We start from the raw sequence: 11640 nt of genomic DNA, 5'->3' as shown, positions 1-11640 counted from the left end.
TCTCCTCTCGTCTCCTCTCTTCTCCTCTCCTCTCTTCTCGTCTTCTCTCTTCTCCTCTCCTCTCTTCTCCTCTCCTCTCCTCTTGTCTCCTCCCCTCTCATCTCCTCTCTTCTTCTCTCCTCTCTTCTCGTCTCCTCTCCTCTTGTCTCCTCTCCTCTCGTCTCCTCCCCTCCCCTCTCCTCTCTTCTCATCTCCTCTCTTCTCGTCTCCTCTCCTCTTGTCTCCTCTCTTCTCGTCTCTTCTCCTCTCCTCTCCTCTCGTCTCCTCTCTTCTTGTCTCCTCTCCTCTCGTCTCCTCCCCCCTCCTCTCCTCTCGTCTCCTCTCTTCTTCTCTCCTCTCCTCTTGTCTCCTCCCCTCTCCTCTCGTTTCGTCTCGTCTCCTCCCCCCTCCTCTCCTCTTGTCTCCTCTCCTCTCATTTCCTCTCGTCTCCTCTCTTCTTCTCTCCTCTCCTCTTGTCTCCTCTCCTCTCATTTCCTCTCGTCTCCTCTCTTCTTCTCTCCTCTCCTCTTGTCTCCTCCCGTCTCGTCTCCTCCCCCCTCCTCTCGTCTCCTCTCCTCGCTGTGAGTGTTTGATTTTTCTGATGTCCGATCTCTTTCAGGGCCTATGCCTTCTATGCGTTGGACAACCAGAACCTCCGTGAGCTTTGGGATTGGTCCAAGCACAACCTAACCATCCTGCGTGGTCGCACATTCTTCCACTACAACTCTAAGCTTTGCATGTCTGAAATCCGAAAGATGGAGACGGTGACTGGAACCCGGGAGCGAAACCAAAAGAACGACATCGCTTTACGCAACAACGGGGAGCAAGCTTCCTGTAAGAGCACCAGAATACGGGACTGCCTTGTTTTTGGGATTGCTCTGACCAAAAACTAACGTGAACGTGATTATTGTGTGTTTGGTCCTTTAGGTGAGACGAAGCTGCTGAACTTCACTTTGATAAAGACCAAGTCGAATATGATTATACTGAGGTGGGAGCCATTCTGGCCAGCAGACTTTAGGGACCTGCTGGGATTCATGGTTCTCTACAAAGAGGCGTAAGTAAATCATTGCTTCGTGTACAGACGACACTTTACTCTTCAGTCTGTCTGACACACGGATGCCTAACAATGTTGGGACGTTTTCGTTCCATGTGCAACAGGCCGTATAAGAACGTCACCGAGTTCGATGGACAGGACGCCTGCGGCTCTAACAGCTGGGTGATCGCCGATGTCGATCCGCCGCCTCGTTCCACGGAGGGAAAGAAGGCAGACGACCCGGGGTACCTGATCCGACCGTTGAAGCCCTGGACCCAGTACGCCATCATGGTCAAAACGCAGCTGTCTGCGTCTGATGAGCACCAGGTCCACGGAGCCAAGACCGAGATCATCTACGTTCAGACGGATGCTTCCAGTGAGTAACGCCATGAACGCCGACGTTTGTGTTTGATGGATACTTCAATGACTGTAGAACATCTGACGTTTTCTAAGTGATTGTGTAAAACTACTCTGGACTTCTGTTGGGGGGCTTTTTGTAAACACTCCAACTGTTGTTAACTGTTTTATATGATGGGATGTATTAAGAAGCCATTGGGGCTTAAACTGAAACAACTTTGGGACCTTGCTCACGTTTGGATGAACCTTCCTTGATGAGGGGGGGTGTTGCCCTCATACTACTGTCAGCACTCATTTCTTTATATTTTGTTTCCAAGTTGCTCGACTTTATTGTAACTTTTTAAAGTGCTCTTGAGCAGGCTCTCTGAAAGTTTTCCTTTTTGTTTGTGCAGTGTTTGTCCCTGATCATTTTTATTTGTTTAAACCTCTTAACACTGACCATGAACCAGGAATCATTGGAACATAAAAGGAACCAAACTTGAACCAGACGACTTAGCAAAGAGCCGCTTTTCAGTTGTGCCTGTAGACACTCTGTTACCTGCAGCAAAAACACATTTCTTTAGTTGAATCTGTAAAAAAAGCCAAACATAAGCCGCCTGACAGGCAGAAAATAATCTGTGTGAACCTCAAACTGATTCCAAAAGAGCTATTAGCCAAAAGCTTCACGGCATGCAGCTTATCCTTTAAAAAAGTGAGGAAAATAGAAGAACAAAGGAGAAGGAAGACAAACTGTTTACAGCACATGAGCAGCATCTAAAAGTCAAGAAACAGGACAATAATCTGGGAAGGCTGCGACGCAGGAAGATGCATCTGTCCCTTCAGCTGATCCATCTGGTCTCAGTGGAGGGTGGACTGCACTGTGCTGAGGAATAAACGTGTTTAAACAAATGTCGACTTTTAAGCTCGTTAGAATTGTGCAAACTGTTATGTTTGGTGTTTCCATGGATGTTTGCATATTTAATAAATCGTTGGACCTATTTTATTTTCCAAACAAGGTAAAAAGAAGAAGGATGGAATGGTGCCTCTAGACTCTAGTCTGATGGAGCTAAAGTCCTTTTGATGCACTTACATTTTGTCCTCTGTCCCCGTCAGAACCCTCTGTTCCTCTGGACCCCATCTCCTCCTCCAACTCCTCCTCTCAGATCATCCTGAAGTGGAAACCGCCCACCAGTCCCAATGGCAACATCACCCACTACCGGGTGGTCTGTCGAAAGCAGGCGGAGGACAGCGACCTGTACAAATTCGACTACTGCTTACAAGGTTGCAGTTTAAATGGTTCGCCCTCTTCAGTCATTTGAGGGGCTTTCCCTGACTGCTGTGTTTTCCCGTCCAGGAATGAAAGTGCCGTCTCGCATCCCGACCCACCTGGACAGCGAGGATGAGCACAAGTGGAACCAAACAGATGAGCCCACCTCGGGCGGCAGGTGCTGCGCCTGCCCCAAGACGGACAGCCAGCTAAAGAAGGAGCAGGAGGAGATAGAGTACCGCAAGACCTTCGAGAACTACCTGCACAACGAAGTCTTTGAGAGCAGGTACGAGAGCAGGTTCATTCCCAGCATCTGAACATGCGACGATGCCTTGGCTGCATCGTTTACCCACATGCTAAATGAAAACTTAAATAGAGACGCACCCCAGCACCTAAATTAAAGGTTTAATTCATGTTCCTGGAGCCGCTTAATGCCCTCGAGTTTTGCAGAAATGTAACAAATTCTTTTGGTGTGAGTTCAGCTTCACACCGAGCGAAGCACCAAAAGGAGCTTCTTGTCTCGTTTGTTTCTCTTCGTGACCGGAGTTAAACCAGATCACTCAGCCTTGGTGTGAGTCTCTGTGCCAATTCTGTGTCCTCCACCACTGTGTGTGGTTTTTATAGACACTTGTTTTTGTGCTGGTCACCCACCGTCGGGGGCTTGCAGCGGGAGGTGCAGTGTCTGGGCCCTGGTGCCCCTACCTTGTTCTCGGACACACAAACACCCACAGTCTCTGCCTCTGCTTCCCTGGGGGGGTGATTACTGTGCCCATTATCATTCATGCCGGTCAGGAGCGCAGTCATGCAGACTGCCATTTGGAGACACGCACACACACAGCCGTGCGCACATCAGCCTCATTTTGAACTCCTGCTTCTGAGCTGGCCAAGGTCAGCTCCATACAGTGCAGGACGCCAGAAGTGGCTCACGCTTTTCTTATTTTGTCACGCAAACGGACACGAGCGCCCGTTTTTTCTGCTTTCACTCGGTCCTAAATGCAGCACTCGGGTTCGTCTCTTCAAGAGTTCATACGCAGTAAATCTGCCTTTCATTGCACATCAGGTGAAACATCTGTGTCTTGATTTGGTTTGAGCTCAAGGCCTGTTAGCTGGGATGGTGGCTCGCACTCAGATCCATCTGGATGGCCTGGCACCACCTAGTGGTGAGAGTCAGTATGTCTCCTAGGATGGTGTTTGTGCATAAATGTCATGAAGTTAGACACACAGGAAAGGTTAGTGCGAGCAGAGGTCCGGCTTGCTTCCACAAAACACCATCTGTCATCTGCAAACACTTGATGCACATGAAACTTGACGACTTTGCAGGTCTGCGCTCTGTCACTCACTCATATCCTATTCTAACTTTTACTTCTGCAGACCATCCCGGCGGCGCCGCTCGGTGGGAGTTGCTAATGCCACCCAGCCTCCTCTCTTCCTTACTACAGTTCCCAATCTGCAGTTGGATTCAGGCACAATCGCCCCCGATGGCGAGGATCAAGAGGAATCCAAGGTATCGAGCGTTTTATGTTTACCACATCTTTTCCCTTCACTTTATTTCGAGTTGCAGTCGAAGTTCAATCTCTTTTCCTTTCTGCTCAGGTGGAACAAAAGGTGTTCTCAAAGGAGTCGACGGTCATCTCCAACCTGCAACACTTTACCAGTTATAAGATAGAGATCATAGCCTGCAACGATCCGACAGATCCCAAACGCTGCAGCATGGCTACTTATATCAGTGCCCGAACTATGCCTGAGGGTAAGAACGGGCACACGCGTGTGCAAATAGGCTGCTGGTGCACCGAATATCAGATTCTGGAGATAAAATCGGCTGCGCCTCACTGTGAAGTGCTTTTCTCTGTCTGACACCTGCAGAGAAAGCAGACGACATCCCGGAGCCCGTGACCCACGAGATTGTGCAAGGCGAGCCTCCCTATGTGTTGATTAAGTGGAATCCACCCATCAACCCTAATGGGCTCATCATCCTGTACGAGGTCTTCTACAAAAAGGTCGGAGACTCAGAGGTCAGTATGAACCACTGGCAAACCTTAGAGAGCGCTGGGCCTGGAAAATGTTAGTGGGAGGACTCGGGGTCCTTTGTTTTTCAAAACCAAAGGGCACAGAGGTGATGTGGGAAAACAGCCAGCAGAAATGATCCCGATTCGCTCTGCTGGAAGGACACGCACAGAAGGAAAGGTAGACGCAGGTGAGAAGACAAGGAGTGATCTGGGTAGACTCCAGGGAGGCGAGGCAGGCCGGGAAGGAAAGGCTTCCTGTAAACACCCCAATTTGTGTCTGTTCATTATAGAAGGGGACAAGGAAATATTTGTTTACAGCCTCCTGGTGCTGCGTGTCGACGCTGTCGGACGCGTTCGTTTGTGGATGAAATTCTGGGAACGTTTGCGTGCATAAGGTCTCGTCTGTGACGGCGCGTCCAAGTCTTGTTGTTTACTTGCTCTAAATGTGTGAATTCATCTCTCATTACTATTCATTGCTGCACCGCCTGACCCCAGGAGCCAGTAGCAGATCTGTTACCATAGTGACAGAGGCAGGATGGAAGACTAGTATGCAGTGGCAGCGATGGACTCGTCTCACGCGACATCTCGCTGCGCTGAAAAACCGCCCGTGGCCCGGACCGATGTGGATTCATTTAAAATGATGTTTGGGGCGCGTTGGAGGCTCACATCGATGACAACGCTGAGAATGTTACAACACAGTTATGAAGGCTGGATGCATTTATCACTGCAGCGATCACTTCCTGCTGCTTTCAGTGGAACGGACTTCAACTGCGACAGTGCAGTCGCGCATCAGCCAACCTTAAGCGTCCTTAACACAGAGTCAAACGAGCCCAGCTTTTCACTTCTATCGAAGGGCTACAGGCCAATTTTTAGATTACAGTCTTATGTGTTTTTGCACATGTCAGCTCTTTGGATACATTTTAATTCAACAGCATCCACTTTAAAAAATCGCTCCTTCGTGTGAGTGTATGCAGTGATTTGGTCAGACCCTGAGCACAAAAAGCTCTGGTTGTTCTTCTCACTTCAGCACAACATTCAGCAGCACTCCCCTCGAGGCCCTTTATACTGCAAACCAACGAGCCCAACAAACAGCAGCAAGAACGTTTAAGCGTTGGCCCTTCAAAATAAGAGACACGAGCTCGAGCAGGTCATTCTGTGAGGTGAAGGTTCGCTTCACAGCAGCATGAGAAGACTGGGTGGAGTGTGGGCTGTCCACCCAGTCAGGGGTTAAGAGTAATTGGCTCAGCAAAAATACTTTGGTCACTTTTGATTGGGTGGGAATAGAGCAGCGAGTGAGCATCATGCGTGTGCTGCGTCCTGCACGCTCTACCCTGGCACCTGAGTATTTGAAGTAATGTAAACACATCTGAACTGTAGTATTTCCTGCTGTGCCACATGTGTGTAAAAGTAACCTGGAAATATCCGGACCTGTTTGTCTCTTCCGTCATTTATTTAAGCCAACTTTTAGAATAACATGGGTTTTCTGCACTGAAGCACCGCAGCAATTTCCTAATGTTGTAAACCTGCTCAACATCTGGCAATAAACCCTTTCTGATTTCTGATTTCTGATTCTCTCTTTTCCTTTTGGGCCCAGGTTCACACGACCTGTGTGTCACGGCCGGCCTATCAGAAGCTCGGTGGCACCAAGCTTTCCCTCGTTCAGCCTGGAAACTACAGCGTGAGGGTTCGCGCCACCTCGCTGGCAGGAAACGGCTCCTTTACTGAGATGATTTACTTCTTCATGCCCAACCGTAAGACTCTAAGAGTCGGACTTCTGAACTTAACAGAAAAGTGGAAGATGTGCCAAATGTACTGTCTCGTGACCGCTCTGTTATCTGTTGCAGCTGATCAAGGTTTGATTTGGATTGTCATGGGTCCCGTCATCTGCTTCATCCTGCTGCTACTCGCGGGAGGTGGAGCGTTTGTGTACTTCAAAAAAAGGTTCGTCTTTAACCAGCAGGCTGCCCATTACAGCCATAAACTCCAGTGACTCTTAGTGACTCTGTGTGGTCGTGTTACAGGCAAACCGAAGGCCCCTTAGGAGATCTCATCACCTCTCCAAACCCCGAGTACTTCAGCGCTGGTGACAGTAAGAATGAAATAGTTGTTTTTTCCGTCATACGATGATTTGTTCCCTCAGTTCGCTCTGTCAAAACGGTCATTCGCACCTGTGTTGTGTAGTGTACGTTCCTGATGAGTGGGAGGTGCCCCGGGAGAAGATCGCACTGCTCAGAGAGCTCGGTCAGGGCTCCTTCGGCATGGTGTACGAAGGAGTCGCCAAAGACATCGTCAAAGGCGATCCGGAGACGCGCGTGGCTGTCAAGACGGTCAACGAATCGGCCAGCCTGCGAGAGAGGATCGAGTTCCTCAACGAAGCCTCCGTCATGAAGGCTTTCAGCTGTCACCACGTGGTATGACTCTTTAAACCGTTAAACCCTCAGACAGCGTCACGGCACGCCGAGAGGACACCGGAGCAGCTGCTCGTCAATTACACTAAATTACAGCTTTCCCGTCGTCTCGCTGAAAGCGGCGGCACACGTCTGACTCACAGTCGTGTCTTGTTTTGCCGGCGCTGCTGTGTTCACGCACAGTTTGACTCTACAAACAAATGTTGTAACTGTTACTGTGGACCTACAGAGCCGGCTGATCACTAGTTTAACTGCCAAAGGTTAAAACGTCAGCTGTAAAAACCAGATTGAGGTGTAGCTTTATCATTTCTAGTCATTAAATTGAAATTTTGGCTACAAAGTCTACTGCTAGCGTTGAGCGCGCCGTTTTAACACGATGAATTGTTTGCAGGTGCGTCTGCTCGGCGTGGTGTCCAAAGGTCAGCCCACCCTGGTAGTGATGGAGCTGATGACCCACGGGGACCTGAAAAGCTACCTGCGGAGTCTCAGGCCAGACTCTGAGGTATGTAGTCCTGATTAGTGTGCTCCCACCTATTTACACACTCTGGTATGTAAGCCCCGCCCCCAAACATCACTCATGTGGTTTATTACCTGTATTATTTACATATGGATGCACTCCCTGAAGCCTGTTTGCTGAAAATTAAGCAAACTAGGGCTCTACAAACTCTGGGTTTTTCCACCTGTGTATAGCGAGTCACTCAGACCGATGGGCCCATGCACCAGCAGTGTTGATGATTTGGGACGTGCAGTAAAGCCTACAGCCATTTGGTTCGCCTAATGGTTGTTCATAAAATTTCAGGTGAAAAGAAGTTGCACGTGTTATGATTTTAGCTAAGATTCCTCTGCTCAGTAATGAAGATGGTGATCAGTAAACGATAGACTCACCTGCTCCTGCTGCAAGTAGCCTGAACAGTACACGGACTGGTTCTTATGTAGTGCTTTTCTACTCTTTTATACAACATGCCTCAGTCGCCCATTCATACAGGATCTTTTTCTAAGCTAAAGTGTGTTCTAGCTAACATTCACACGCCGATGGATCGGAGAGTATCCCAGAGATATTGGGCATGCAGACTGGGAATCGAGCCACCAACCTTCCAGTTGGCAGTAGGGATGGGTATGGTTTAGGCTACCTCCTGAGCTCCAGCCACCCCACCTTTGCACGCCACCAATCCTACGAACATCTTTGAGTTTAACTAAAATGCCAGACAGTAGCTGTGGTATTGGGGCAGAATATGGATCGCTGTCTTCATTTCCCCTCCACGGGTAGATGATCCAAGTAGTCGTGCAGTAACATTTAGCTCGCCAGCGTAGCGAGTCGGTCACGTGACTGAAAACTACGCCCGAGTATTTCAGCAGATGTCCAGCACAGCGTTACCTGCGGGAAGCTGTGAGTGGGTCTAACCTGTTTGTGGTTTGTAGAACAACCCGTCTGGTTCCCCACCGCCGACTCTGAAAGACATGCTCCAGATGGCTGCAGAAATCGCCGACGGCATGGCCTACCTCAACGCTAAAAAGTTTGTCCACAGAGACCTCGCAGCCAGGAACTGCATGGTGGCGGAGGACTTCACCGTCAAGATCGGAGGTACCAGAACGTGTTTGGTGTTGTCGATACCGCCGCGTAGTTGGAGGTGTTGTCTTAACCTTTGTCTCCGTCGCTCTTCCTCTCAGACTTTGGTATGACACGAGACATCTATGAGACGGACTACTACCGTAAAGGAGGGAAGGGCCTGCTTCCTGTCCGGTGGATGGCACCCGAGTCCCTGAAGGACGGAGTCTTCACCGCCCACTCTGACTGCTGGTGAGTCACAGCTCACACAGTGGCCTACCGTACAGCCGCACGTCATTCGGCCTGATCTCGTTTGTTTGTGCGTTTGTACATCTGCAGGTCGTTCGGTGTTGTGCTGTGGGAGATCAGCACGCTGGCCGAGCAGCCTTACCAGGGTTTGTCCAACGAGCAGGTGCTGAAGTTCGTCATGGAAGGAGGATTCCTGGATCGACCGGAGAACTGCCCTGAGAGGATGTGAGTAGATGCGGAGCTGGGAAAACTGCCGTCCACGTTACACAAGACTAAACTGGCCTTTCTTCATCCCTCTTCCCAGGCACAGCCTCATGCAGATGTGCTGGCAGTACAATCCCAAGATGCGTCCGACGTTCCTCGAGATCATCGAGATGCTGCGGGACGACCTGGACCCGTCTTTCCAGGAGGTCTCCTTCTTCTACAGCGATGAAAACAAAGTCCCCGAGACGGAGGAGTTTGACCTAGACCTGGACAACATGGAAAGCATCCCCCTGGACCCTTCTTCTTACTCCCAGAGAGAGGAGAGCTTATCCAGGGACAGCGGGCCCTCGGTGGCCCTGAGGGGGAACTATGAGGAGCACGTCCCCTACACACACATGAACGGTGGCAAGAAAAATGGAAGAATTTTATCATTGCCCAGATCCAGCCCTTCCTAACACTTCCCGTTTCCTCAAAGAACTCTTTGAAGCTTTCCCCTTTCCGATCTATTTTTCTGTCTCCTTCGTGTTCCTCTCATCATTTTCGATGGTGGTGATTTTCTTATTCTTCAGAGAAGCCCTTCAAAAAACAAAAAAAGAGACACAAATCTCAGGACTTTTTATTTTCTTCCCCGTGGCTCCAGAACACAGGCAAGATGATGCAAACGTGGTGTAACACATCAGACCAGAAAACCATCGCTCGTCACTGACGCCGCGTTTCCACGACTCCTTGTGATGGAAACGGGGAAAAAACAGAAAACTGTGAACACAACAAACCTTAGACAACCAAGAAGGCTGCTCGTGCTCGACCTCCTCGAGACTCGCCCCTCCTCCTCTCCCACCGATCCGCATTTCCACGATTCTGTGCTTTTTTATTTTATGTCCCTCTTTTTACTCAGATAGTGGCCTTTGTGTACGTGGCCTGTAAACAAAGTGTCTGTCAGTCACACTACTCGTCCTTTTTGAACAATGACTTAATCAGTGGGATGACTTGCAAAGACTTGATGGTAGAACAAACATCTATTCCTAGAGGAATGTTTTTGTTGTTTGTTTGTTTGTTTTGCTTCTGCAGAATTCCAAACGACAGATTCGTCGGGTGTTTGGTGACAACTTTTAATTTATTTGCTTCAAACGTTTCTTTTTGTGTCCTCAAGGCTGAAGGATATTTAAACAGTTAAGAATTGGACAAAGAGTCCCTCAGACTGACCAATAACTGCTGCTTTCATATATTTTAGTGGGTATAGAATTATATGAGTATATATAATGCACATATATATGGAATATTGGTATTTCCCTACCAATATTTTATATATATATAAAATAGATGGCGTTGTAAATAGTTTGTAATATTTTCCATCAGGAGCTTTGCTGCTTCTTTGTTTCGTCGGGTTTATTATTCACATTTTTTACTTCCTTATTTTTATCGCCCCAGAAATCGCTCCAACCTACCGGCAGTGCTCTGCGTGTCTTAGGCCTCCCGCCTCCCTCTTAGTCTTTGTCTGGATGGGAAACCTGGAAACGCTGTAAGCTGACTGCATTTCTTTCCTCTCAAAGTGCACAATAGTTCAAGACTTCACTACAGCTTTGAAAATAAACTAACAACAAAACAACCAAAAAGAGAGAGAAAGAAGCTTTATGAGGCGTTTGTAGGTCGGCGTGCCCGGGTGCGCCGTCTCTCGTGTCTTCGGTGGCGTTGAGGCTCCCACGTGTTTGTTCCTGCGGTTTTCATTTTTTTATTTATTTTTGTGGTTTCTCCGGTTTGCCCGTCTGTGTCAGCTGTTGGCGAGGTTAGACGGCGCGGTGCTGCTCGGAGTAAAGGCGGAGCATGAACTGACAGCAGCGGTTGGGTAGGGGGGAGGCGTTCTGCGTTAGATGGAGGGGGTTATCAGAGTCACGCGTTGCCCCTCCACCCGTGCTTGGTCTCCCCGAGGCGTCCTGTTTGCTGCTGATGTTCAAGATTAGCCTGGTGGAAAATTCCAGGTTTTGTGGTCGAAGCCTGAAGGAGACATACGGACAGCTCCACCTGCAGATGGAGGGGGGGGCAGTCTCCCTGTATTTTTGAGAGCGCACAGGGAGGGGGGGCTGCCAGTTGGTTGCTAATCCCATTATTCTCCCTGCTATCACTGCAGACTGTGTGCAGCAGCTGTTTCACTCAGGTCTGACATTCCAGTTGAGTTGGAGCTCCTCGTTCCCTCGAGCCTTTGCTGCCTGTTGGCAGAGCTCACACTATCACACAGGGACAGACGCTCGCTTTTTGATTTTCCTCCTTAATAGATGACTTCAACACATACGGTGGCAGACAGATGTTTCTGAACATTCACACAAGCAGAAACTTGTCAAATTGCTCCTGATGATGATTCAAAAACATTCCCGTCCACTGATCCAGAGTTCAAAACAAGTCAAGTGTCCTTACGGCTGACCTTTCACTGACCCGCCTTCATCCAGAGCCCAAAGGTCACCGGTGTTTCGCAGCGGGCCAGCCCGCGGCCGCTCTTCTGTGGTCCTCGGGCATCAGCCGATAGTCAGCGGATCTTCTTCTCCCCCTGAACACACAGAGCAGTGCGGGTGCCAAACTGAACAGACTCACAGCCAAAGCGTTGCTCTCTCACCAAGAAC

At 49.2% G+C, this 11640-nt stretch overlaps 1 protein-coding gene across 1 annotated transcript in view; it reads left to right on the top strand.

Moving 5' to 3' along the window:
• Positions 1 to 10298, top strand: part of LOC102194682 (insulin receptor) — a 63694-nt gene extending 53396 nt beyond the window's left edge. The window contains 19 exon segments of the mRNA XM_074312092.1: positions 598 to 813; positions 907 to 1033; positions 1138 to 1388; positions 2462 to 2629; positions 2703 to 2728; positions 2730 to 2786; positions 2789 to 2901; positions 3987 to 4119; positions 4209 to 4362; positions 4479 to 4627; positions 6216 to 6372; positions 6466 to 6562; positions 6643 to 6710; positions 6803 to 7032; positions 7421 to 7531; positions 8449 to 8611; positions 8698 to 8827; positions 8915 to 9049; positions 9129 to 10298. Of these exon segments, the coding sequence (XP_074168193.1) occupies positions 598 to 813; positions 907 to 1033; positions 1138 to 1388; positions 2462 to 2629; positions 2703 to 2728; positions 2730 to 2786; positions 2789 to 2901; positions 3987 to 4119; positions 4209 to 4362; positions 4479 to 4627; positions 6216 to 6372; positions 6466 to 6562; positions 6643 to 6710; positions 6803 to 7032; positions 7421 to 7531; positions 8449 to 8611; positions 8698 to 8827; positions 8915 to 9049; positions 9129 to 9483 (2840 nt within the window). The 3' untranslated portion in view covers positions 9484 to 10298.
• The last annotated feature ends 1342 nt before the right edge of the window (positions 10299 to 11640 follow it).

This window comes from Pundamilia nyererei, unplaced genomic scaffold (genome assembly GCF_000239375.1).
Source record: "Pundamilia nyererei isolate P.nyererei 1_Seehausen unplaced genomic scaffold, PunNye1.0 scaffold00183, whole genome shotgun sequence".
NCBI lineage: Eukaryota > Metazoa > Chordata > Actinopteri > Cichliformes > Cichlidae > Pundamilia > Pundamilia nyererei.
Note: the sequence above shows the minus strand (reverse complement) of the source record. Positions and strands in the feature narration are given on the sequence as shown.